General features: G+C 40.9%; 1 protein-coding gene across 5 annotated transcripts in view; it reads left to right on the top strand.

The window, feature by feature from the left end:
- The window catches only part of tns1a (tensin 1a), an 81,421-nt gene that overhangs the window by 30,768 nt on the left and 27,696 nt on the right, over positions 1-22,957 (top strand). For 3 of the 5 annotated variants that reach the window (XM_078243310.1, XM_078243312.1, XM_078243314.1), the window contains 14 exons: positions 7,217-7,255; positions 9,126-9,167; positions 13,759-13,808; positions 14,674-14,845; positions 15,008-15,058; positions 15,463-15,585; positions 16,457-16,521; positions 17,399-17,482; positions 20,885-20,997; positions 21,088-21,148; positions 21,258-21,333; positions 21,418-21,562; positions 22,215-22,280; positions 22,439-22,564. In XM_078243310.1, coding sequence (XP_078099436.1) covers positions 7,217-7,255; positions 9,126-9,167; positions 13,759-13,808; positions 14,674-14,845; positions 15,008-15,058; positions 15,463-15,585; positions 16,457-16,521; positions 17,399-17,482; positions 20,885-20,997; positions 21,088-21,148; positions 21,258-21,333; positions 21,418-21,562; positions 22,215-22,280; positions 22,439-22,564 — 1,213 coding nt within the window. Of the gene's footprint in view, positions 1-7,216; positions 7,256-9,125; positions 9,168-11,545; positions 11,850-13,758; positions 13,809-14,673; positions 14,846-15,007; positions 15,059-15,462; positions 15,586-16,456; positions 16,522-17,398; positions 17,483-20,884; positions 20,998-21,087; positions 21,149-21,257; positions 21,334-21,417; positions 21,563-22,214; positions 22,281-22,438; positions 22,565-22,957 lie in introns of those variants that run through there. The other 2 variants (XM_078243311.1, XM_078243313.1) reach the window with 2 other exon arrangements.

Raw genomic sequence — 22,957 nt, 5'->3', positions numbered from 1 at the left:
TTCCTTTGGGCCTCCAACCCGACATCGGCATGTTGGTTTTCAAGTTGAAATAATGTCAGTGCCTCTGTTGGACACAAATCTGAGCTCACTGGCAATCAAAATAGTTGTAATAAGAAGGCAATCCACTATGATGTAGCTCATTGTAAATAACCTCCTGTATGCTGTGGTATATTTTGTCCAAACCGTTTAGGGTAGAAGCAAACGCTAGTGCCTGTCGGCCGGTTTTTATGCGTATTTATGGTGTGTTAACCATGTGGTAGTGATTTTGTTCTCATGTGAAAAAAATATATCTGCTTCTTATGGTATCCTCAATATTTAGATCTTCACAAGAAGACTTGTTGCTTTGTAGCTTTCACGTCGCAGAGAAAAAAAATGAAATCAAAGGTTGTTGTTTTTTCGTCCAGTCATGGTCTTGTCATTTGTTCGACCGTCACAGGATGGTTTTCATGCTGTGGGAAGACCTTGTTTGTGTTGCGCTACTGGGTGTTGATGGACGCCAGTGGAAACAGCTGGCAGGCAGTGCGTTCTACTTTACAAAAACAATTATTTAGACTTCATCTGTATACACCAGCTTTTCTCCATCCTGTTTGGGTGAAATAGCAATTTGACCTTTGTGGGCCAGCCCAGACTAAAAAACATGTTTCACAATGTTTGATTCCAAATTTAGATATCCACCCAATAGATAGATAGATAGACCCTTGTGGATTCTCTGTTTGAATCATCGACTGTCTTATAAATGATAGACAGCATTTTAGAGGTAAAACTTTCCCACGCAGTACTATTTTATTGGCAGCATTCTATATGAGTCATTTATTTTGCCATTATTTTTTACTTCAACTTGGTTTAACTCTCTTTTTAAATTCAACATCAGATATTATTCAACCACTGACAACATCACTTAACACTACAAGTGTACTCTTGCCACACTGTCAACCAGTTGAACATGGTGCGTTACACACTACACACATTATGTCAAAATGTCAAAGAGGGAAAAGGAGCACGGTCTTCACCATCACAGCGGATTTATTAGCCTTCCAAGTTAAACAGAAACCCAGCCGATGTATAAATCTCTCTAAAGGGGCTGTTTGAGCTTCAGTCCTTATTTGGCCCCCGTTTGGAAAGTGAAGAATTTACTTTCACAGGCAAACTGCCATCAGTGCGGCAGTGGCTCTTGTGTGGGCAGGAGGAGTGCTTGAGGAATTTTGTGTGTGGTTGGACCAATGGCAGGCTCATTTATTGGAGCCAATGAGATGATTTATGCACAGTGGCAAACATGCTTTCTCCCATCAGTTAGCAGTGGATAAACTAAGATCAGACTTATTATTATTATTATTATTATTATTATTATTATTATTATTATTATTATTATTATATTATTAAGTCAGAGGGGTAAAAGGGCATACATCTGTGGAAATACTGCAGCTTTCCCAAGTTGAGAGCATCAAAAAGGATAAAAAAGTGGACAAAAAAATCTTCACTTCTAATAAATGTTTAAATAAAGAAAAAAAAAAAAAAACTATAACAATAAATGCACTGACAGTGCAAGCGTATTGCCATTATTGTTTGACAAGGTGCAAAAGAGGAATGCAAAGGTTGCCGAGCAAGCCGGTCTTATTCCTCCTCGGTTATCTGAGGATGCTTGTTCCAGCCTGTTTGAAGTGTGAAGAGAAAATAGTTCATCACTATGCTGGTTGAACTGCAGCACGTTTACTCATTATACAACGATCCAACTCAGTGGACCGGGCTCGGGAGTCCTGCTTTGATATTCTGCACTCTCCATTTCCATATAAACCCACTTGAGTACTTGAGCAGCAGCACTTTTGCTGAAGTCATTAAAGCTCTCTCTGATCCACACTCTCATTGGGTAAGGGGGGGGGGGGGATCAAGACAGAAGAGGAAAGCTCCGTGAAGCTGTCGAGACTCACCTGAGACATTTGACCTTTGCTGCGGCTAATTCAACAACGTCCCGCCTCAGCTCAACCCTGTTTGCCCCCTAATGAGGCCTCTTGGCTGGGTTGAAATTGCGAAGAGGCCCCCCGGTGGCTTGCTTGACTCCTTGTTCTAGTTCAGTAGCTTCCCAGACGCCCCTCGTGACTCGATGAGATTATACAAGCTACAAGCTGTTTTAAAAGCCTAAACTCGCTTTGACTCTCTTTCTCTCGATGTTGGGAGAGTTTTCTTTGTGGTCTGCTGGTCCCGTGGCTGGGAAGTGATTGGGGAGACTCATTCAGAGGCCAAAGAAAAGGTCAACACATTCAGCATTCATCGTTTTAAAATGTTCAGTTGCAAGACATTTCCCCTGCTATGGTACATATGCTGAGGAAAAGATGCGCAGATAAAGACAGATAAAGACAGGCTCTTTTTTTCTCTTCTTTTCTCCCTATTGAGCAATCTGAACTGGATTCTTTGACAGATTTTGTGAGATGGCACAGATGCAGTTGCACAAACAATTACAGACTTCAGAATTCAGGTGTCAGCCTGGCCCGATGCCGAAGCGTGCGGCAGGGCCTCTTGGAGATTCATACACTTTTATCCGTCTGAGCTGGGAAAAAACCTTGTGAAGCCTGTATTAGTCTGGCTTCCAGCTGCACCCACCATATATGGATGAAGTCAGGGTAGCTGTTGTTCTCTCGCTTTGTTGCATGGTGATGTGGTGAGGATTTTAAGTTGAACTGAGACTCGTCGGAATGTAAGATTGCGTTATTATGAAGTCTGCATTTTCTCTCTGTCTGCTGCTCCGGCTGTCTCATGACTGCGTCACTTAATATGTGATATGATAACAATATTTGCAAGCAATGTCCGTGTCTGATTTCTTGAAAAACATTTTTTTTTACGTGCACAAATATGTTCCTAAAGAAAGAATTTAGCATTTGGGAGCTCACCAATAAATAATGGTTTTGTCTGGTTGTAAACATACAGTAGCAACTGAAACTTAAAGTCATCAATATACCCTTCTGACCTTTAGATCAATACTGGAGGGAGTCATCATCAGGACATTTGCAGGCGTAGGCTACATTACAGCGCACAGAACAGCACCTCATGTCAGCTGTAAATAAAGTCAGATGCTCTTGCTACGAGGCCCCGGGGCCACTGGGGCCGCCAACACTGATATTTAAATGTCAGCCACGGCCAAATGTAGTGCAGGCACTGTAAAGAGCAAGCATAAGCCAACTGGCTTCTGGCTTCTGGTACTAGCAAGTTCATCTTCTGTTGGCTTTGCATTGCAGGGCTGTTGTATTGGACTTCAGGACTCAGGGCACGTTTAGACCAACAAAAGCGATCACTGCAGGGTTGTGCGGCGGAGGGAGTGTTACTGAAATGGCTCATTTGCGTGACATCCTCTGAGGACAAATAACGCACCGGCGTATGTACCCTAAAGACTTTGGTCAATTCATTTCAAGCCCCGAAACAATTGACACAACACATCATAAGTTAAGGTTTGTTTTCAAAAGAGATTTGAGGAATTTCAAAAAGCCAACATCAACGTTTCAGCTTTAGTGCCAAATTTTCTCTTTACACATTGCTCTAGAGGCCGTCACTATACGGAAAGCTAAGTTTGTTCTGAACATTGTGATATGAAACACATGGGGATCAGTTATATGCGAATACCCTAAAAAGGTGAATTTACGAAGAAGAAATGTGAACATTCTCTTAGACCTCAGAGAGTTATGTAGTACAAGTAGACTTTGTATTTCACAATTATTGTTTTCCATCAGATCGTTTATAGAGCGTTTATAGATCTCGACATTTCCGATCGCACTTGAAGGCAGCTTCATTTCACGGAGAAAGAGAAGAAAGAAAAACAGACGTGTGCTTTCTTTGTTGTTGCAGGAAACAGTCAGCTGTTAGTAGAAACTCCTGGGCAGTTCAGTGGCTCATGAAGCTCCTCAGCGCAAATTCTTTCAGGAAGACTTCTAAATAACTAAACAAAACTAACTAAACACTATCTCTCCCTAAAACTGTTCAGCTGTTAAGAGGCGTTCACTTTTCAGTAAACCAACCAGAATTGGCCACGAAATTCATGATCCAATCGCAGCATGACTTCCTGCTTTAAATGTCTTCTCTCCTTGCTATCAGCTGTCTTTTCAGGCAAACGTGCAAACCTCCTCCTCTCCTTCCACCTCCGGGCATCGTCAATCCATCGGGGGGGAATATGTCTGGCTTCTCTACCCCTTTTTTAAAATATTTTACCGATGGAGTCTAATCCCCAAAGACTCTGTACATTTCTTATTATGTACATGTACAATAAATCTGCATATCTGGAACAAAGTCTCTCCTGATTGAAATAGTGTTATAAAACTTTCTTGAGGCAGCGATAGAGGCAGTGATGTTTCGCGTTTACTGTACGGAAATCTCACACCGCCTCAAAACGGACTGACAAGTCTGACCGCCGGTTACATGACTGGCCACCGCAGCGTGATGTCGGGTTGCGTTTCTCCAAAAGTTGAATCTGTCTCTACTTTATTACAGTATTGACCTAACGAACGAATATCCAAATAGTCAAATATTAGGATCCAGCCCAACTGGCAGCTAAGCGTATTTCTTTTGCAAACAATCATGGTCATGCATTCATCCTTGTCATTGGATACTGCATTTTCTCTTCTTTTATTTTCATTTGTATCCACTTCCCTGTACCACCTGTAGCAGCGACAGTTGTAACTCATTCACTTTATTAACCCAGGGATTCAAAATGATGCCCTCCAGGTTGTGTTTCTCAAAAGGAATGGCTACTCTCACATGTATACACATGCACACACAAGGACAAGGTCCAACTAATGTCTAATGTACTAATGCCTTTTATTGAATACTGGATATGAACCTGTCATCTTGACCACTGATGGGTTGAGCCACATACATTGGTTTGGCAAATCTTCAGTTTTACTCAGCACACTGCCTTGAAGCTTTTTTTTGACTGAAGGCTTGCAAATGTTGGCTTATAAAGTCATATTTTATGGTATTAGAAATGTCACCTAATGGCTGATTTTAAGGTATCAAATCATATTGCAGTGTGCGTGTGTATATCAGGAAAAGAACAAAGCACCAGTCAGTGCATGGTAACATATTAAGGTGCCACTAATCCAACATAGACATTGTTAAAATATCATGTTTTTTAGTGGCGCACATAACCATATCAGCACTAACTGGTGGACTGATGCCATCACATTGCATATCAGCATACACTGGGTGGGATCTATTCTGTTGCGATGTTATCCGACTACTGTATTCTAATACGCTTGATGATAGCATTACAAAGTCAACGAGTCTTTTGTTTTCCCAGAGCAAACTAATTACAGCGGCTTCCTTCCTGCCTGCGTCTGTTGTCTTCTGATAGCGTGCTCTCATCTCACCGCCCGTAAACATCCGTCAACTCACAACAACGTTGCGACAATGGCCGCTGCACGCACTCATTTAACCGTGCACTCCCACATACATGTTTATCTGTGCACACGAAAGTAAATACAATCGGATGGAAGTCACTCAGCTTGCGAGGGAGGGCCTGTTTATGCATCGTAATCAGTGATTTGTGGTGCATAGAGTAATGCAGACTATTAGGAGCCACACTTGCCTGTCACGGATACTATGAGCAAACTGTTTTGAGTACCAAAATGGCCTGCTATTTAAAGATGCTACATGTAGTGTTACAACATCAGGAAATCAATACCGCTCTAATTTTGAGATGATAGTATAATTAGGGGACAAGTGATACTGTTGCTAAGAAGGCCTGGCAACAGGTACTGGCCCTCCACTCTGCGTTATATAGTACTGGTGTGCCACCCAGTTGCATTTGTTGAGGAACCTACTGTTGTTTTACTATTCTTTAATATGCACCCAGCTAGACATAATAACATAAAAAGTCACTACAGTATATGGCATTTTATCAGTGAGCAGTAATCAAACAGCAGTAACTGGGAGTCATTATCAACTGATGGAGCATTTGAAATTTTGTTACATCTGCAGGTTTACTGCAATAAAGCACTACTGGCAGTCCCAGTTGTAGCTAAAAGGCTGTTTAATGAAAATATTATTTTGGTAAACTGTAAATACAATATGCAAAGTGCTATTTGCTAGGATAGTGGACAATGAAGTTATAGCCCTGTTTGCGGGGAGTAAAACAAACCAGAGCTTAAACAATGAATTCATCTGCAACTGTTTTAATTAATCGATAAAACATCTGAACGAATATATATATATATATATATATATAGATTATATATCTATTGCAGGTGGAAGACTAAAGTCAGTTTATGGTACCCTTTTCTCAATCACCTATGGACGTCACACAGATCATGAAAGACGGCTGACAGACAAGCTATGATTGGTCAGTGTTCAGCGTGTATCTGCCATGTCTCCCGGCCAAGTAGCAGCAAGAATTTACGACTCTATAATCACCTAATCTGACACCCTGGCCATCTGGAAAGGCAAAAATGATGTGTAGTGCGATCCCCATCAATATGTGTTGCCCGATCTGACATGTGTTCAAGGTGCATGTTGAGTCACAGAGCAGATCAGGACAGCACCAGTGTCCTAGTGCGCACCACTAGGACACTGTGGTCCTAGCTGCAGGGATACACTGTGTGCATCAGAATGTAAATTGGATTTCTCGCATGATGTTTGACCTAAGTCGTTATTGAATACAAGTGAACTTGCAGTAGACATGCTTGATGAGGCTCACACATGAGGGTTTTCGTTTTGCCTGGATTCTCTCAGACAGAACAAAAACATCACGCAGAGGAGAATTATAAAGTCATAGTTTAGTGTGTGAAACTGAGAGCGTAACTCAATTGTTTTCTGACTTTTACAGGAAGCATTCTCTCTTAATGTGAACTCAGTGGCAAATGTGATTTTGCCTGGAATGGCCCTGACATATTCCCCACGAGTCAAAAGGGCCTTTATTTATGAGGCAGTGGTTATTTCTGTACTGTTGCGGGCGATTTGGGTAATACTCAGGCATTCAGGAGGAAACACTCAGAGATGTCTCCCACTCTCTGTTTCTACAAAAATAGATGCAATTCTTGCAGTAGTGTTTTTAAAAACACAGTCCTGCAGAGATGAGAAGATGCTACTGAGTTTATGTCTCTCTGTCATTTTGTTGAATTATTCCTTATTTCTGCTTGTCTCCTCTTTTTTAATGTAATCTACTGTACTTAAAGGTCAGATATTACAATGTTCTTCTGCAGATTCTGTACTCATGTTTTCTCTGTTTCTCCATTTCCAGGTCACCACATCATGTCAAACAACTACCAACAATGAGCTGGTGAGTGTAGCGTGTGTGTGTGTGTGTGTGTGTGTGTGTGTGTGTGTGTGTGTGTGTGTGTGTGTGTGTGTGTTTGTGCCGTATGTGTGTGAATTTGTGCACACATGAGACTTATCTTTAAAGAGGTTGTTGACCTGAAATCTCCCTCATAATGCAATGATGCTTCCTGGAATTGTGGCAGAACCACACACAGGGCGCACTGTGAGGTTGTTGCTTAAGGTCAAAGGTCAGAAGCCATAGATGCTTCCTCCTTTTCCTCAAAGGAGAATCCTGTCCGTACGCCTCAAACGAGATACCCTCTGTGTCCTGTTGTCAGCTGTAGAAGCGATAGGAATTTGATGGTGATGACGAGTGACAATGATGCTGTGTCATGGAGCAGCAGTTTCTTTAAGCTTATAAAAAGGTGAAAATGTGGCCGTGTGTTGAAAATAAACGATGGCCCTCTTCTCACACTATTGCTCACACTCGATCCTAAGAAGTATCTGAAATGACTTGAAATGATTTGGTGTGAGACGTACCATACATACGATGCCACAGAGAGCAGAAGAGGACAGATACTGAGCTGCAGTCAAAGTGATTATTCTCCTTTCCTCTAAAGGTTGCTCCTTTACAAGACAAAATGTGATTTACGCATTGCATCATCGAGGCTTTAGTCCTTTTCACTTTAATGACCTTGAGAGTTTTCATTCACTTTTATAAAGAATGCATGCTCAGCAAATGGCATGATTCGAAAACCAGCACGGATTGCAATTTGATCGTTTTGCTGATGTCTGGTCAATGAAGTCAAATAAAAGGTGGCACAGTCAGTCCCGTTTTGTAGTTTCAAGATTAACCACCAATGACATGACCAAATTAGGAACATTCCAAGCAAAAGTAACTACTTTTCACTTATTTACTTTGGACGCTGGCCCTTTTGAATGACTGCAGCGGCTTGTTAAACAGTGCCTGGGTTTGTTTATAGAGCTCACATCAGCCTAAGACGCTGTACTTAACTCAGTTAAGAGATTTTCCTCAACACATGGATCACTGTCAAAGCGTGTATGTGCGTGTGTGTGTGTGTGTGTGTGTGTGTGTGTGTGTGTGTGTGTGTGCGTGTGCGTGTGTGTGTGCGCGTGCATGCGTGCGTGTGTGCACGCCTGTGCGCATCTGTCTCTGTCTCTGTCACATACTTTCTTTCCGCTTGCACATATCTTGACCAGATCATCATTATTTTTATGTTTTTTTCTGTCCTACTATGAAATTCAGCCGTTGTCACCTTGCATTTCACCAAAACTAAAAGCCATTTGGACAATTTCCCTGCTGAACTTCATGAATAGACTTTGCTATAATTATAATACCAATTTAGTTGATAGTAGTTCATGAGATGTTGCTGAAAGCACTGGAAGACAACCTCGTGTCAATCAAACTAATGCCAAGTCAAGAATGAACCTTTAAGCCAAAACAATTCAAGTTTTTACACTAAGTGTGAAAAATATTCCAAAAGGGGCATTCACTGAAACAAAATGATACCCTGGACATTATGTCTTTCTTTTGTTAAAAAAAGAAAGAGGTTTTGAGAACCATAATGGTCCTCATTGTCTAGTTAAGTTGAGCCAAGGCAGTCCAAGACAAGGACTCCCTTCATCGTATGCATGTATGTCGGGCAAAGTGTACATAGATCAAAGAGACGGAAAGAGTATGTTGTTGAAGGTTAATTGAATGACTGTGTGTCTGGTGTATCACTGGCAGCCAGACCTGGAGAGGGAGAGGCCTATAAAAGATAGTCTCTCTCTCTCTCTCTTTCTCATCCTTTCTCTCACTATATTGTTTCTTCCTCGGTGTGAAAGAAACAAAGACTAACCCACTGACTCTGTCTCGCTTTTCTCTACAGCCTCCCACTCCTCAGCTGCCATTAAAGCATGTAGATACACCGGTGAGTAACACCTCTTCTTTATCAGTGTTAATGCCGAGTAGACATGCTTTAAAAGCTGTTCATTCATAAATGCTGTTATTGCTATGCAGCAAAGTGCTGGAATAACAATCCTCATGTATGTGGCTACCCTTTCACACATACAGTGGTGTCCTTTTCTGTGTACTTTTCTGTGATCTTTCTTGTACAATATACAGTATGGAGTCCGGAGTGTGGCACTGGAATAATTATAGACTATAGAGTTTCTGTGTCTGATTATATTCAATTGATAAATGATACATTTATTTTAATTGATTATATTTAAGGCTGTCAAGCTCTGACCCAACAGGCAAATCCCACCACCTGTTCCTGCACACTGCAGAAGGTGGCAGCACCATGCAATACATACCAGCGAGCCAATCAGAGCTCCCGTTGCTGCTCTGTGGGTTGGACTTCTTTTAATCTCAGGTATCACACAGTTTACATGACTTTAAATTAAGATGACCCCGTCTTTAAATTAAAGCAACCGTGAATTGGAATCTGTTAATGGCAAAGAAGGAGACATGAAGAGAAATGATGGAATATGATAGGAAGACCCGGTAAATCAAATCACTAAAAGAACATTTTTAAAGTATTTAAATATTGGGTACATACCTTACAAAATGGGAAAAGCTGCCGTGACATCTGCCAGTTTACTGCAAATTGTGTCTCGTCTGTGCCAGAAATGGCTGCCAAGGCCTGGCCCGAGACTAGGCATGCATGTTTAGCTTGACATTGCTAAACCATGAAGGGTGTATGCACGGGCAGTGGGTTTCCAAGAAGGCAAGATTCCAGAAAAATAAGAGAGGAGAGAACCATTAGTAGTAAAGCAGAAAGAAAACAGATCATTCAAGCAAGTAGTCACAAAGGCAAAGACATTGTTAGCTTGTTTGAAATGTTTTTAGATTAAAAGGGGCTCCTTCTCATGAAACCAGAAGCAACATTTATGCTAAAGATAAAAGCAGAGCATCCCTTTGTGTTCTCTTCTCTCTTTGGTGAGTCACGATGATAAGTCAACGTTTGCATCAGACGCCGCCTAAATGTTTAGATCGGCAGCAGGAGCTGCGGCGGTGATTCAGAGTGAGATTATAAACACAGATTGGTCTGTGTGTACACCGGTCTGTGTGGGGATTAATTCTCAGTCCGTGACTTCACACAGAGAAAGAGAAAGGAAGAAAATGATCTGGAGAGTGAGAAAATGAGTCTGACAAGCAGGGAATGGATGATATCTGAATTATGTCTTTTTTAATTGAATGTAGTTATAGTGTAATAAGTTTCTATGCATATTTTGGCTGCCATAAGCAGCTGTGAATCCAATCTATCTACAGCTACTGTTAACCACAATTAAACAAAACAGCCTGGGCCACCTTTCGAAGGGAACAATGAGTCAGGGCTTTATATTCAGAATATACTATTTTGTAATTTAATTGTTTAATAAAACAATGGATTAAGGGTTGACACAAGTAGCAACGTGCTCATTGCAACAGCAAGCAACAGGGTTTATGAGAAATGCTCGCACTAAAAATAGCAAGAGAGAGGCTACTAATTGTCTTGACCATGCTCTTGTTTTTTAACTGTAATTATAGAAAGCTGTCTTAAACAATTTGACAATGACATATTGGTGTTTTGAGAGTAAAGGGTATAGACATAGCCCCTTTAACCAGACATTTCGGTTGCGATCCTGATTTGTCATCCTGTTGTGGTTGTTACATCTTAGCAAAGCCTTGTGTTTTATATATATATATATATATATATTTCATCTTGGAATCCCTGCTTTTCACTTTGACACTCAAACCAAGAATAGAGTTTTGTGTGTGTGTGTGTGTGTGTGTGTGTGTGTGTGTGTGTGTGTGTGTGTATGTGTGTGTGTGTGTGTGTGTGTGTGTGTGCGTGCATAGTGTACGAACAGAAGGGGGGAAAGTGCATATGAAATGTTTATTTGGTTAGTCCATATAGGACATATCCATTCTGATTTTAGGTCGAAACGCCCCACCGTTACCATAATTGGGTCAGTCCCGGGCCAGTCCAGGTCATCCAAGTGCAATATGGGGATTTTTTTTGATTTTTTTTAAATCAGTTTGTGTCTCAAAAGAGGATCTATTAAGATAGAACAGAAAAAGAAATATTGTTTACTTTCCATATTCTATGCTTTGGTAACACTTCAGTCGCCACATTCTTAAGGGTAATTAAGGTCAAACACATATAGTACACAAGCGCATGGGAAAAAAGGGAGTCAAGACAAGAGAAGCAGGGGGGAGTCATAATGAGAGATGAGAAGGCCGAGGGAGGAGTAGTACCAGAGAACACAAAGTGGGCGTGAGGGAGAGAGAAAGCAGGAGAAAGTAGGGAGAAGACAGTCCAGAGGGAAAGGAGAGAAGGAAGCTGCATCATGATATATTACGTAATCGCTGATGAAGTTTGGCACAAACAGAGCGAAGTCTACGGCATCTTCTTCTATCATGAGGAACTGGAGCTTCTTTGTTTTTAGCACTTTTGCACCGAGTGTGATAAGCTAAACAGCCATAGTTTCTATTTTTTTATTTTATGATAAAAATAGTAAAACTTAGAGAAGTACCTACAATCATGCCTCTGGGCAGCTCCATTGGAAGGCGTTTTGCACTACTGCGTTCATCCTGGAGGTGGAGCACTGGGTATCTGTTCCGCAAGGTAGGCCACTCCCACACAGGAAGTCCAAAATGCGGCAAAACATTTTTAGGTTGTTTTTTTTGTGTGCAAAGTCTTATCTCCTGCTTAAAAATGTGTGATTTTTAGTGGACAAACATCTTTCACAAGGTCCATTAGTAGCTGTTCTGGAGCTTTTGATCATATCCCATGGTCTTCCTTGGCAGATTGATTTGTGATTTGTTTTGGTTTTTAATGAAATATATGCGATGAATGTGCAACAAATTCCTATCGTTTGAGCTTATTTAACTGTATTTCTCTGAAGGCATTATTTTATATTTTTTTCTAATTGTCAACAAATCCCATGAATTGACTAAAACAAAAAAGACATTAGTCTATTCCATATAGCATAAAGTCTATATTTAATACTCAAAGTAGCAAACAAGTAGCAAATTTGTTAGGGACTATTTTCAGCCGTGGATGAATTTCATGGGATTTTGTTTTGACAATGAGAACCAGCCTTTAGCTGTGTGGAAAGTGCCTTCAAATGGACAGATAGTATACTCCACTTTACATGCTGCATTAACTTTCAAGAGGTGTTCGTGCACCCATGTTGCTACAAGACAACAGATTGTGCCTATGATGTGAAATGTACCGGCTTAACACCCCCCGAAGCCCCATGCGAACAGGCTGTTTCATTTTGCAAACACCGGCGTTCGTGGTCCGCCTAGCATCTGGTTCCTGTCAAATCACGGAGAATTATGCTTCCCATTTTGGCTCTTGGGGGTGGGATTAGCTTCATCTGTGAGAAGCCGCCCGGCAGCAATACGGAGAGCTTTGGGCTGTGTGTTTAACCTCGCGCCATGATTAGAGACCCTTCTTGCCAATATCTCTGTTTAACCACTTGACCATGCAAAGCTGAACGCTCACTCTTTCTGACGTTGTGGGGGGGAAAAGTAGAGGATGTCACAGAGGATGTCTGTGAAGATAAATCCAGCTGTCATTCTATCTTTTTGGAAGGCTTCATCTTCTCGGTGTCAGCTGACTCATACAGACAAGCTCTCCTTTGGGCCGACAAACAGTGAGAGGAAGAGCCAACCCTAGCATCTATTATGCAGCGATTCCTCGACAGTGCAGCACATTTTCCCTTCACAGTAAAACAGCCTGACTTCCACTCTCTTTTCTCAGTAAATAACTAGATGCAGGACAATTAAAGTCTGTGCTGAAATCCTGACTCCTGGAACACATACTGGTCTCCTTCCCCACCTTAATCCCTTCTCCTTCTTCCCTTTTTTTTTTACTGCACTTCTTGTTCTTCTTCTGCTAACTTTTGTTCTCCTGCTTATTCTCCTTTCCTTTTACCTTTCCTCCATCTCTTTCTTCTTCTTTTCCATCTACCATTTGTCCTCTATGTACTTCCTTTCACCTCTTTTTTATCCTGCTTCTTCTCCTTTCCCTATCCCTCTCCTCCTTTTTTCCTTTTCTTTTTCATCTTCCATTCTTCTTTTCCTCTTCCTCTTCATCATCCTCATCTTTTTTTTACTTTTTCTTCTGCTTCTTCTCAATCATTTACTTCTTTTTCTTCACCATCTTCCATTCTTCTTCTTCCCTTTCTCCTTTCTGCTGTCCTCTTGTCTTCACTTGTGTTTTTCTTTGCTTTATTCTCATTCTTATCCTTCTTCCTCCTCTACTTCTGCTGCTTCTCCTACTCTTTATTCTTCTTCGCCTCCTTGACCTTCTCTATTTGTTCCTCCTTTTCTCTCTCTATCTTTCAGTTTTGCTTCTGTGATCTGACTTTTACCTAATAGGTTGTGTCATATTATAATTCAATAACATCCTCATCATTACCAGACAGAGTTTGCTTATGATTCATTTTCTCTCTCCCTCCCTCTCTCCCCCACCCTCTGCATATATGTGGTGTGTATTGTGTGTGTGTGTGTGTGTGTGTCTCCAGGGATCTACAAGGTCCTGCAAGAGTGTGGAGATAAGGCGAAAGCAGTCTGGGTAAGACACAGCATTGCTATATGATTGTATGCAGATGCGCATATGTACACACTTCATCAGGAAAAAATAGCAGTAGGAATGGTGAAGGTATACGGTATAATTGAAGAATAGATTAAGTGTATTTTCCCTCCGGCGTTACCAGTTCAACCAAAAAGTATGCACATTTGTTCTGTTTTAAAACCTACTTTGAATCTACAACATCTTGAAGAGTTTTGTTCAGAAATGTAAAAAAAAAAAAAAAAAACCTAACTCCTAATAAATTCCGCAACTTGGTGAAGTTGTAAGTCCCTTAAATCCCTTGTGATCCTCAACTCCACTTTATTTTATGAGGAACATCAAAAAAGGATTGTTTGTGCTGGATATTTCTCCTTTCTTCTAGGAATGTAAATTATCATTCCACCTCTGTTATTCTTCAGGCATGGCTGTTTCTAATGCGGAGCTTTACTGTATGCTCACTGGCCAATAAACCTGATCGCTGTTTGGCCAGTGAAATAGATTGCATAATATCAGCAGAGGTCATGTCAACACTCGGTGAAGGATTGTGAATCTTATCATTTCCAAGAAATATAAGAGTGAGCTGCTGGAGTTTAGATTTCATCAAGTGGATGTTTGAGATGAACTCTGTCGTTAGTCCCCGAGAGAAATCAGAGATTTCTGTAAATGTTTTCTGAGCAGCTGTAAAAAAAAAAAATATATATATATATATATTCCTTGTAAAGATGATAATCACTAAACATGTGAATGCAGTTATGAGTGAATAAACCTTAATAGTTGGCTGTGCAAATGTTTAGGTGGTAAAAAAGTTCAAAAGCCTTCACTCCACAGAAACAGAGATAAACATCTCTCACTGCCTCTGCCTCTCCAGGAGTCAGAGTGTGGTTCAGGCCATGGAGGAGAGTTATGAGGTGGACCTGGTCTACATCACAGAGAGGATCATCTCTGTCTGTTTCCCCGCTGCTGCCGAGGAACGCAGCTACACCACCAACCTCAAAGAGGTGGCGACGATGCTGCGGTCCAAACATGGCGAGCACTATCTGGTAAGCAATAAAAAAAAAAAAAAAAAAAAAAAAAAATCAAATGGATTTTGGTCTCAGTGATATTTGGTCACAAATGTGACTGATGTGTATTGCTGTATGAGGTACGAAAAACATTGTTTTTGATTTTAATGTGTTTATATTCGTTCTCTTTCTGATTTTCAGATTCTCAACCTGAGCGAGTGGAGGAGTGACTTGTCAAAGTTAAACCCAAAGGTACAAACACCTCAGCAGCTGGATGTGAAATTAACAGATAATATATATACATATATACATATTCATACATACATACATACATACACACACACACACACACACACACACACACACACACACACACACACACACACACACACACACACACATACATATACAAGTACATACACATATATATGCATACATACACATACACACCCACATACATAAAATAGAAGGAAAAACACAATTAAAATTAGAAGCCAGTGAATCAAAGTGTGTCTTAAGCTGCGTCTCAAAAACATCAACAGACTCAGCCTGTCTAACGGCCTCTGGCAGGCTATTCCAGAGCCGAGGAGCCCCTACAGAAAACCCTCAAAAATAAAAAAAGAACCCCTTCTTTTGGTCCTGATAATCACCTTTAGGTTCTGGAGTTTGGCTGGCCGGATCACCATGCACCGGCGCTGGACAAGATCTGTAGCATGTGCAAGGCCATCGACACATGGCTCAATGGAGACCCGCGGAACGTAGTGGTACTGCACAACAAGGTAAAGCGGGGATGACCGGTACACAAAGAAAAGCATCTGTAATTGTCAAAATATTGTTGGGCGACACCCTCTTCTCATGCCCAGCTTAAAATGATATCCTTAAAGTGCTCATATTATGCTTTTTGGCTTTTTTCCTTTCTTAAATTGTGTTATATGTCTTTTTTTGTGTGCATGTAATAGGTTTACGAAGTGAAAAAGCCCAAAGTCCACCCCAAAGGGAGTTACTTTTGTTGTTCATTAATTGCTCGAAACAGCTCTATTGTGGTCCAGCCTTTACTCCCGTGAAATCGTGTAATCTTTGTCACCGAGAGGTTGCAAGAAAACCAGCGGAGACTATAATGTAGTTCCAAAATATTCTTTTGAATATGAAAAATACATCTATAATATAAAAAAAAATGCATGTGTGGCCGCTGACCTTCTAAAATCAACATACAGTCTTGTAGTTATTCAATTCTTTTAGTTATACAATCCATTCTGTCTTGTTTAAACATACACTACTATATAATATTTATACATTCTGTTCAGATGAAGCAGAAAAAAAGGCAGAACGGAAAACATTTTTCCAGCTTCTCTGCTTTGGAACAGACTTGTTGCTTTTTAGAGTCGGTCCAGTCACTTTACACAAGCAGAGTGATCAAACATTATTTCACTTTATTTATGCTTCCAGCTTTCGGATTTAAAATATAATTCATGCAGCTTACTGACCACTCCATCACATCTGAGGATTTAGTAGTTCCTTTGTTTTTTATGATTAATACCAAGTTTTTTTTTGTTTTTTTTTATCCCTTTGAAATGATCCCTGTTCCAAATAAGCTTTTCAATTGTACATCTTGAAACTTGAAGTCTTGTTGTCTCTATTTCTGTGTCGCAGGGGAACCGAGGTCGACCAGGGGTGGTGGTGGCTGCGTACATGCACTACAGCAGCATATCCGCAAGGTATCAAACATGTCACGATCAGTAGACACATCCATCAACTTCAGATTCAGTATTACATTGTTATTGGCTGCAGGTTAAAGGTGCTGTAGGTAGGATTGTGAAGATCCAGGACTTAGCCAAAAAATTTGAACATCGACGACTTCTCAGTCCCTCCCCCCCTTTCCGCTAAAGCCCAAAACGGTCTCCTAAGCTCCTCCCCCCACAAGGGAGAATGAATGTGTGTGCATGAGCAGTGGTTGACATGCAGTTAGCCCTGATTGGTGCATCTGAACAGGGAGCTGTGGATTTTTGCAAATCACACTACAGGCTGTAGGTGGTGCCAGAGGAGCCAGATCTTTTTTTAAATAAAAAAACCTGCTTCATGTAGTTCTACTGGAACATAGGGTCAGTTTCAGCAAATATGACTGCTACCTACTGCACCTTTAAAACGAAGAGATTGATCAGCAGAGGTGAAGAGTGTACCCTGCCAATATTTAAAAAGTGTAATTTAAGTATTTTGGTCCTTCTGAATCTCCTCCTCGCAAGGTTTTATGAGCACAGGAGCACCAATCAATCACAGTCAGCCCTCGAGGTTTTGGGACTTGAGCAGCCTTGAAAATTAAAAACTGATGTGATTATTATGGCAAAACACTCAAGCTTGTTTTTCTGGCTCTGTGAGAAGAACCGCTCGAAAAAAATGTCATCATTCTTTAATGCAACCAGATGTTAATAGGTGGGATGGAGCCAGGAGGATTTAAAGCTGCTTTATAAATGATGAAGGCTGGGGGGGATGTTCCTAAATCTCAAACTTGGGAAAAAATGTGCAGGGCTTCCGAAAGAATGCATTCTGCAGTATGACAAACAATAACGATGCCTGTCTAATTTTTGTGTCGTGCAGTGCTGACCAGGCGTTGGACAGGTTTGCCATGAGGCGCTTCTACGAGGACAAAGCACTTCCTGTGGGTCAGCCGTCACAGATAAGGTCAGTTGTTAACTCACTTCCGGTTTGCTGACACCTGTTTGAAGCTTTATAAGTCTGATCTTTGCTACAGCGAAGAGAAACCACCAAACTCTTTACATATGGAGTATTGCTCTTACTACAGCCCCATGCACACTGCTTCAACATGCCCCAAAATCTAAAGCTTGAGCGGCCGGCCTGACTAGTTACGGTTGCTAAGCTATGATTGGACAACCACTGGGGTTTAACGAAACGGTCAATTCAAGAACTGTATAACAAGACAAACTGACTGATCAGTGTCGTTGCCTAACTCCATCTCTTATATTTTGTTTTAGAAACATTTTAAAGAGGAAATTCTTTTCATTTTTTTGGGTTTATCTCCAGTTTAGTTTTAATTGGGATAATTGGGAGTAAACGGAGAGAAGCCATCTATCTTGTCTGTCTGAGAGATTCCACTGGTGTCTCTGGGGAGGCAGCAGGGCTTGGTGGCAGTGCATTCCCATCCTCTCAGCATATTTTTCTACAATTGATCTCCACTTGTTGTGAGATAATGGCCTCCTCATGCATAAAGAGCAAAACAGTCGAGTAAATTCCAAACCACAACAGGTCAAACCAATCAAGAGTGGTTTAAAGGTATCTGAACTATTTCTTATTTTGAATGCAGCTTCCTCTAGGGGGAGTATTTGCTGAGACATCCTCCCTTAACTCACAAATCTGCTCCTGCCATATTATTAGCTCCCCTCTGCATTATTAGACAGTTAACTGCTTGACCCCCCTCACCGTCTCTCTTCTTCACCTGCGGAGAGAGGAATCCTGATCGGAGTTCTTCTTGGAAAAGATGAGCAGGACAAAGGTTACAGGGAATGAAAGAGTTAACAGCATGGGACTTAGCACCACTTCATTTCAGCTTGTGAATCAGGAAGCAAGCCATTCTCTAACAGGTCTATAGGCTTGCCCTCTGCCCCGCTGCTATTTCCTGCTTCGGATATAATTATCTCTGCCCCTGGAGTCTGCAAGTATTATGGTCTGGAATGTGTGACATTAACATCAAGAGTAGGAGATGAGCTCAACCTACTGCTGCTATAAAAGCTTGTAAAAGTTTGGATTTAAAGGTCCAGTGTGTAACGTGTTTAGTTGTTCATTATCAAAATCTGTGTTGCCCGTTCACAAACTTGTCCTTTTTCATGAATATTTACCTCCACCATCAATTCCAAGTATTCCTTTTGGCTTGAAGTTTTACATTTGCATTCGCATGAACTGGAAAGACGCTCCATATTCATGCTCCATCTTAAAATACATTAAAGGGACATACAGGACATACTGCTCCGCCTTTTGCGTTTTCGCTGTCACATGATAAACTCACAGGTGCTGCTAATGCTGCTAATGGCTATCGTAGCTTCCCGGCCCCCGGCAAGTTTGAAGAAGGAAACATGGAGGACCTCACGTATTCAAAATCCAAATTTCAGGAACAGGAGTCTTCTTCTTCGCCCAGAAAAAGAAAAAGGAGATTGAAAAGAGCAAGAGACCGGCTTTTTGAAGCGTGAAGGCTACCGTAGCTGTAATACGTACTTTGAACTGCGTGGTGCGAGAGAGTCGATTGCGATATATGATCTCAACGCTAGATGGGAGAAATTCCTACACATTGGCTCTTTAAGGTGTTACATGTAGCATTTTAGTCTCGTTAACTGACTACCATGTTGGTTGTGAAATGTTAAAATGTTTCAGCAAAACAAACGGAGCCTTTTCTGAGAGGATAGGCTGCCTCATATGGACCAGTCGGTTTTATGTGCATTTTAAAGTTGCTCACAAGAAAACCTGAAGAGAAATTTGAGGAACATAAAATAAGTCATTTCATGACGCAACAACATGTTTCCTGGCATTGTTTTTATGCCACATAAAAGTTAGAATAGTGTCAACTTTTATAATGACTTCTCGACATTGTCACACTTATATGGACAGGATTTCCCAGAGTCTGAATGCCGGTGGTTGCTTTGAAAGATTGAGCAACAGAATTACAATATTATTAAAAGAACAGCATCCACAGACAGAAGAAAGGGACTTTGACAGCGTGGGAAATCGGCAGTGATTCGAAAGATATATTAGCAACACACTCTGTTGACAGAAGGAATATGGTTTCATTTTCAGCAGAACCACTAGCCTGAAATTCATACAATAAACCATTCCCTCGGCTGTAATTTTTGTCCGGTTATCATGCATGTGTACAGTTTGTTGACATTTCAAAAGGTTTTGTGCAAAATCATTGATAAAACACCGAACATGATCACCTCTCATATCACACAAACACACACACACACACACACACACACACACACACACACACACACACACACACACACGCACAACGCTGCTCTCCTGGCATTCCTGTTTAGTCTAATTGAATTTAACAGAGGCGAAACCATCTGGCCACTGACAGCAGAGCAAGGGGGGGGGCGTTTGCATGTGGCGACCCCCACGGTTACGGTCACGTTTGGTACCATCATCGTTATCATCATTAACAACCAGACCACACCAACTCAACAGACCCCCGACTGGCTTCTGTACACACCAATTCACTCTGACATTTGCCGTAGTGGATAAAGGTTGTTTTATAGTCAGAGTGGCATTCACTTCTGGCTGGGCTGTGGGAGCTGACGGGCCGTTAAGGTTGAACCACACAGGATGAGGGTGTTTGGATTTGGTTTCTAATCTAGCTAGAAGGTCCTGACATGCTTAGAGGTGGGATAGCTGTTTAAGACAATGTAGTAGTAGTAGTAGTCATTATTGATAGTGTAGTGCAGTGCTTCTCAAATGGGGGTACGTGTACCCCTAGGGGTACTTTGGAGGACTGCAGGGGGTATGTGAGCTATTTAACACAATGTTTAATAGTTACAAGGCTGTTGTCCAGAACATTGTTCCTCTTTATGTAGACTTTTTTTTTTTTCCTACCAAAAATGTGACATTTGTGTCGCCTTCTTTGGACCTATTCTTGCCTTCCTTCCTTCTACTGTCCTTCTACTTTTTACAAGTTTCTTGCTTTTTTCGAAGTTTTTGATACTATTTTCGACCTATTCTTGCCTTACTTCCTTCCTTCCTTGTACCATCTTTTTCCAAGGTTTTGTCTTTTATTTTTTATTTTTTTATGTTTTTTACAGTTTTTGTCTCCTTTTCTCATTAGCATTTAAATGTTTTTGCTATCGCCGACAGCACAACAGTACTGTTCCTTTTCTACCAAAAATGATGAGCGCTGGTCAGGGGGTACTTGGCTTAAAGAAACAATTGAAAAAGGGGTACATTATTGAAAAAAGTTTGAGAACCACTGATGTAGTGTATAATCAGTAGTATATAGTGCGGAGTTTGTACACAGCTTGATGTTTAAAACAGTATTCCATGACGTTGGATTCAATGCTTACTTTCCTTTCTTTGCAGGTATGTGCGATACTTCAACGGCCTTCTTTCCGGACACATAAAAATCAACAACAAGCCACTGTTCCTGCATCACGTTATCATGCACGGCATACCCAACTTTGAATCCAAAGGAGGTGAGCTTCTGCCTCTGCCAAATGAACAGAAAGAACTGTTTTTGCTGGTTTTCTTGGTTTCAATTTACCTTCTTTATTTCCCCTTCACAGGCTGCCGTCCTTTCCTGAAGATCTACCAGGCAATGCAACCAGTCTATACGTCGGGAATATAGTATGTACAATCTGATTCCCGTTTGGTGTGGTTTGTGTTTGAATCCAGGGCAAAGCTTACCCTATGTTGAATCCATTAACATCAGATGTTCTTATTGTTATTATTACAGCAATGTGCAAGGAGACAGCAACACCAGTATCTGCATCACTATTGAACCCGGCCTGCTTCTAAAGGGAGACATCCTGGTAATATTTTTATTAGAATACCGACACTAATACTGATTGATACATCAATGAACGTATTGATGTTTTCTTTCTTACTCAACGCAGTTGAAGTGTTACCACAAGAGGTTCAGAAACTCCACCAGAGATGTGATGTTCAGGGTGCAGTTCCACACCTGCGCCATCCACGACCTCGGGGTGGTGTTTGGGAAAAACGAGCTGGATGAGACCTTCAAAGGTAACGGCTCTCCGGGTGGGTGTGATTTTACAGTATACACGTTTTGGTGATCACAAAGAAAATACGAACGTTGCCAGTCACAGAACAGTACATTAAGGCTAATTGTTCTCAGTTGTTGCTGCAGGCGTTTTAAACTGGTTTTCACTGTGATTTCTTTTGGTTTCCAGTATGAAATAGTTTGTATGCCCCGCTGCAAGAGGATACTGTTCCTCATATTTGTATGGTCATAACCTCTGGTGGTGAAGGCAGCTCAGCATTTAATAAGAATAAAATGAGGGAAGAAAAGCAACAGGCTCAACCAGAGTTGCTTGAAGTATTTAAAAATTAGAATAAACATAGAAACAGCTGAATGTGGCTATCAGCCAGTAGCATTATTGATGTTTTTATATAGTTTTCACTTGTTTTTAATACTCAAATGAATACAAATACATTCACAGATTTGTTTTGTTGAGCTAACAACTGAAACCTATGAGCCTTTAATTTGCTAAACTGAAATTGAAATTCTTGACATCTGATCTGTAATTGTCAATGTTTTTTTTGGAATTTGTTGTATGTTTCACTATAATGCTCCATGCATCATACCTCACCCACATATTGTGTTTGTGTGCATTCATGTTCGTTGTTTCGCAAAAAGAAAATAATTTTTATGCTGTGTGTTTCTATACAGATGAAAGGTTCCCAGAATATGGGAAGGTGGAGTTTGTTTTCTCATATGGACCAGAAAAAATCAAAGGTAATCCATTGTTTCTGACTAAAGGGTCTGTGACAATTACCATTTCTTCTCAATTTATCAGTTTTCTTGGAGTATTTGAGTCCCACCTTATAGATATTTCATTGCATTTTTAATTTGGTGTGAGGACTCAGTTACCCATCATGCCATGTGTTCCTCAGGCCTGGGCCACCTGGAGAACGGGCCGAGCGTTTCTGTGGACTACAACACCCAGGACCCTCTGATCCGCTGGGACTCGTACGAGAGCTTCAGCCAGCGCTGTGAGGACACTGTGGATGGCGAGCACGGTATGTCCACACACGCACGCACACACACACACACACACACACACACACACACACTCACACACACACACAGAGTTTGATGTACTATTCAAATACAGGCCTATTTTTATATATTCAGTTCAAGCGGAGTTACACCCTGTGTTCTGTTTGTGCGCTAATATTATAAAATCTGAAAATATGGGTCACTCTGTCATGGTTTCAATCCAAAAATGATTGTGAAAACTGCAGATACTACTTGATTCTCAATAAATGATAAATGAAGAAAAAAAAAAAGAATCTCAGGGGAGGAACTCATATAGTAAAAGGGAACACAGAGACTTTACAGTTTACACACTGAATAATAGGAAAAGATAAAAATAACAGCAGTCTTTTTGTTTCAAACTCAATTTTGATTTA

Source organism: Sander vitreus, chromosome 24, assembly GCF_031162955.1.
Source record: "Sander vitreus isolate 19-12246 chromosome 24, sanVit1, whole genome shotgun sequence".
In the NCBI taxonomy this organism is placed as follows: domain Eukaryota; kingdom Metazoa; phylum Chordata; class Actinopteri; order Perciformes; family Percidae; genus Sander; species Sander vitreus.
Note: the sequence above shows the minus strand (reverse complement) of the source record. Positions and strands in the feature narration are given on the sequence as shown.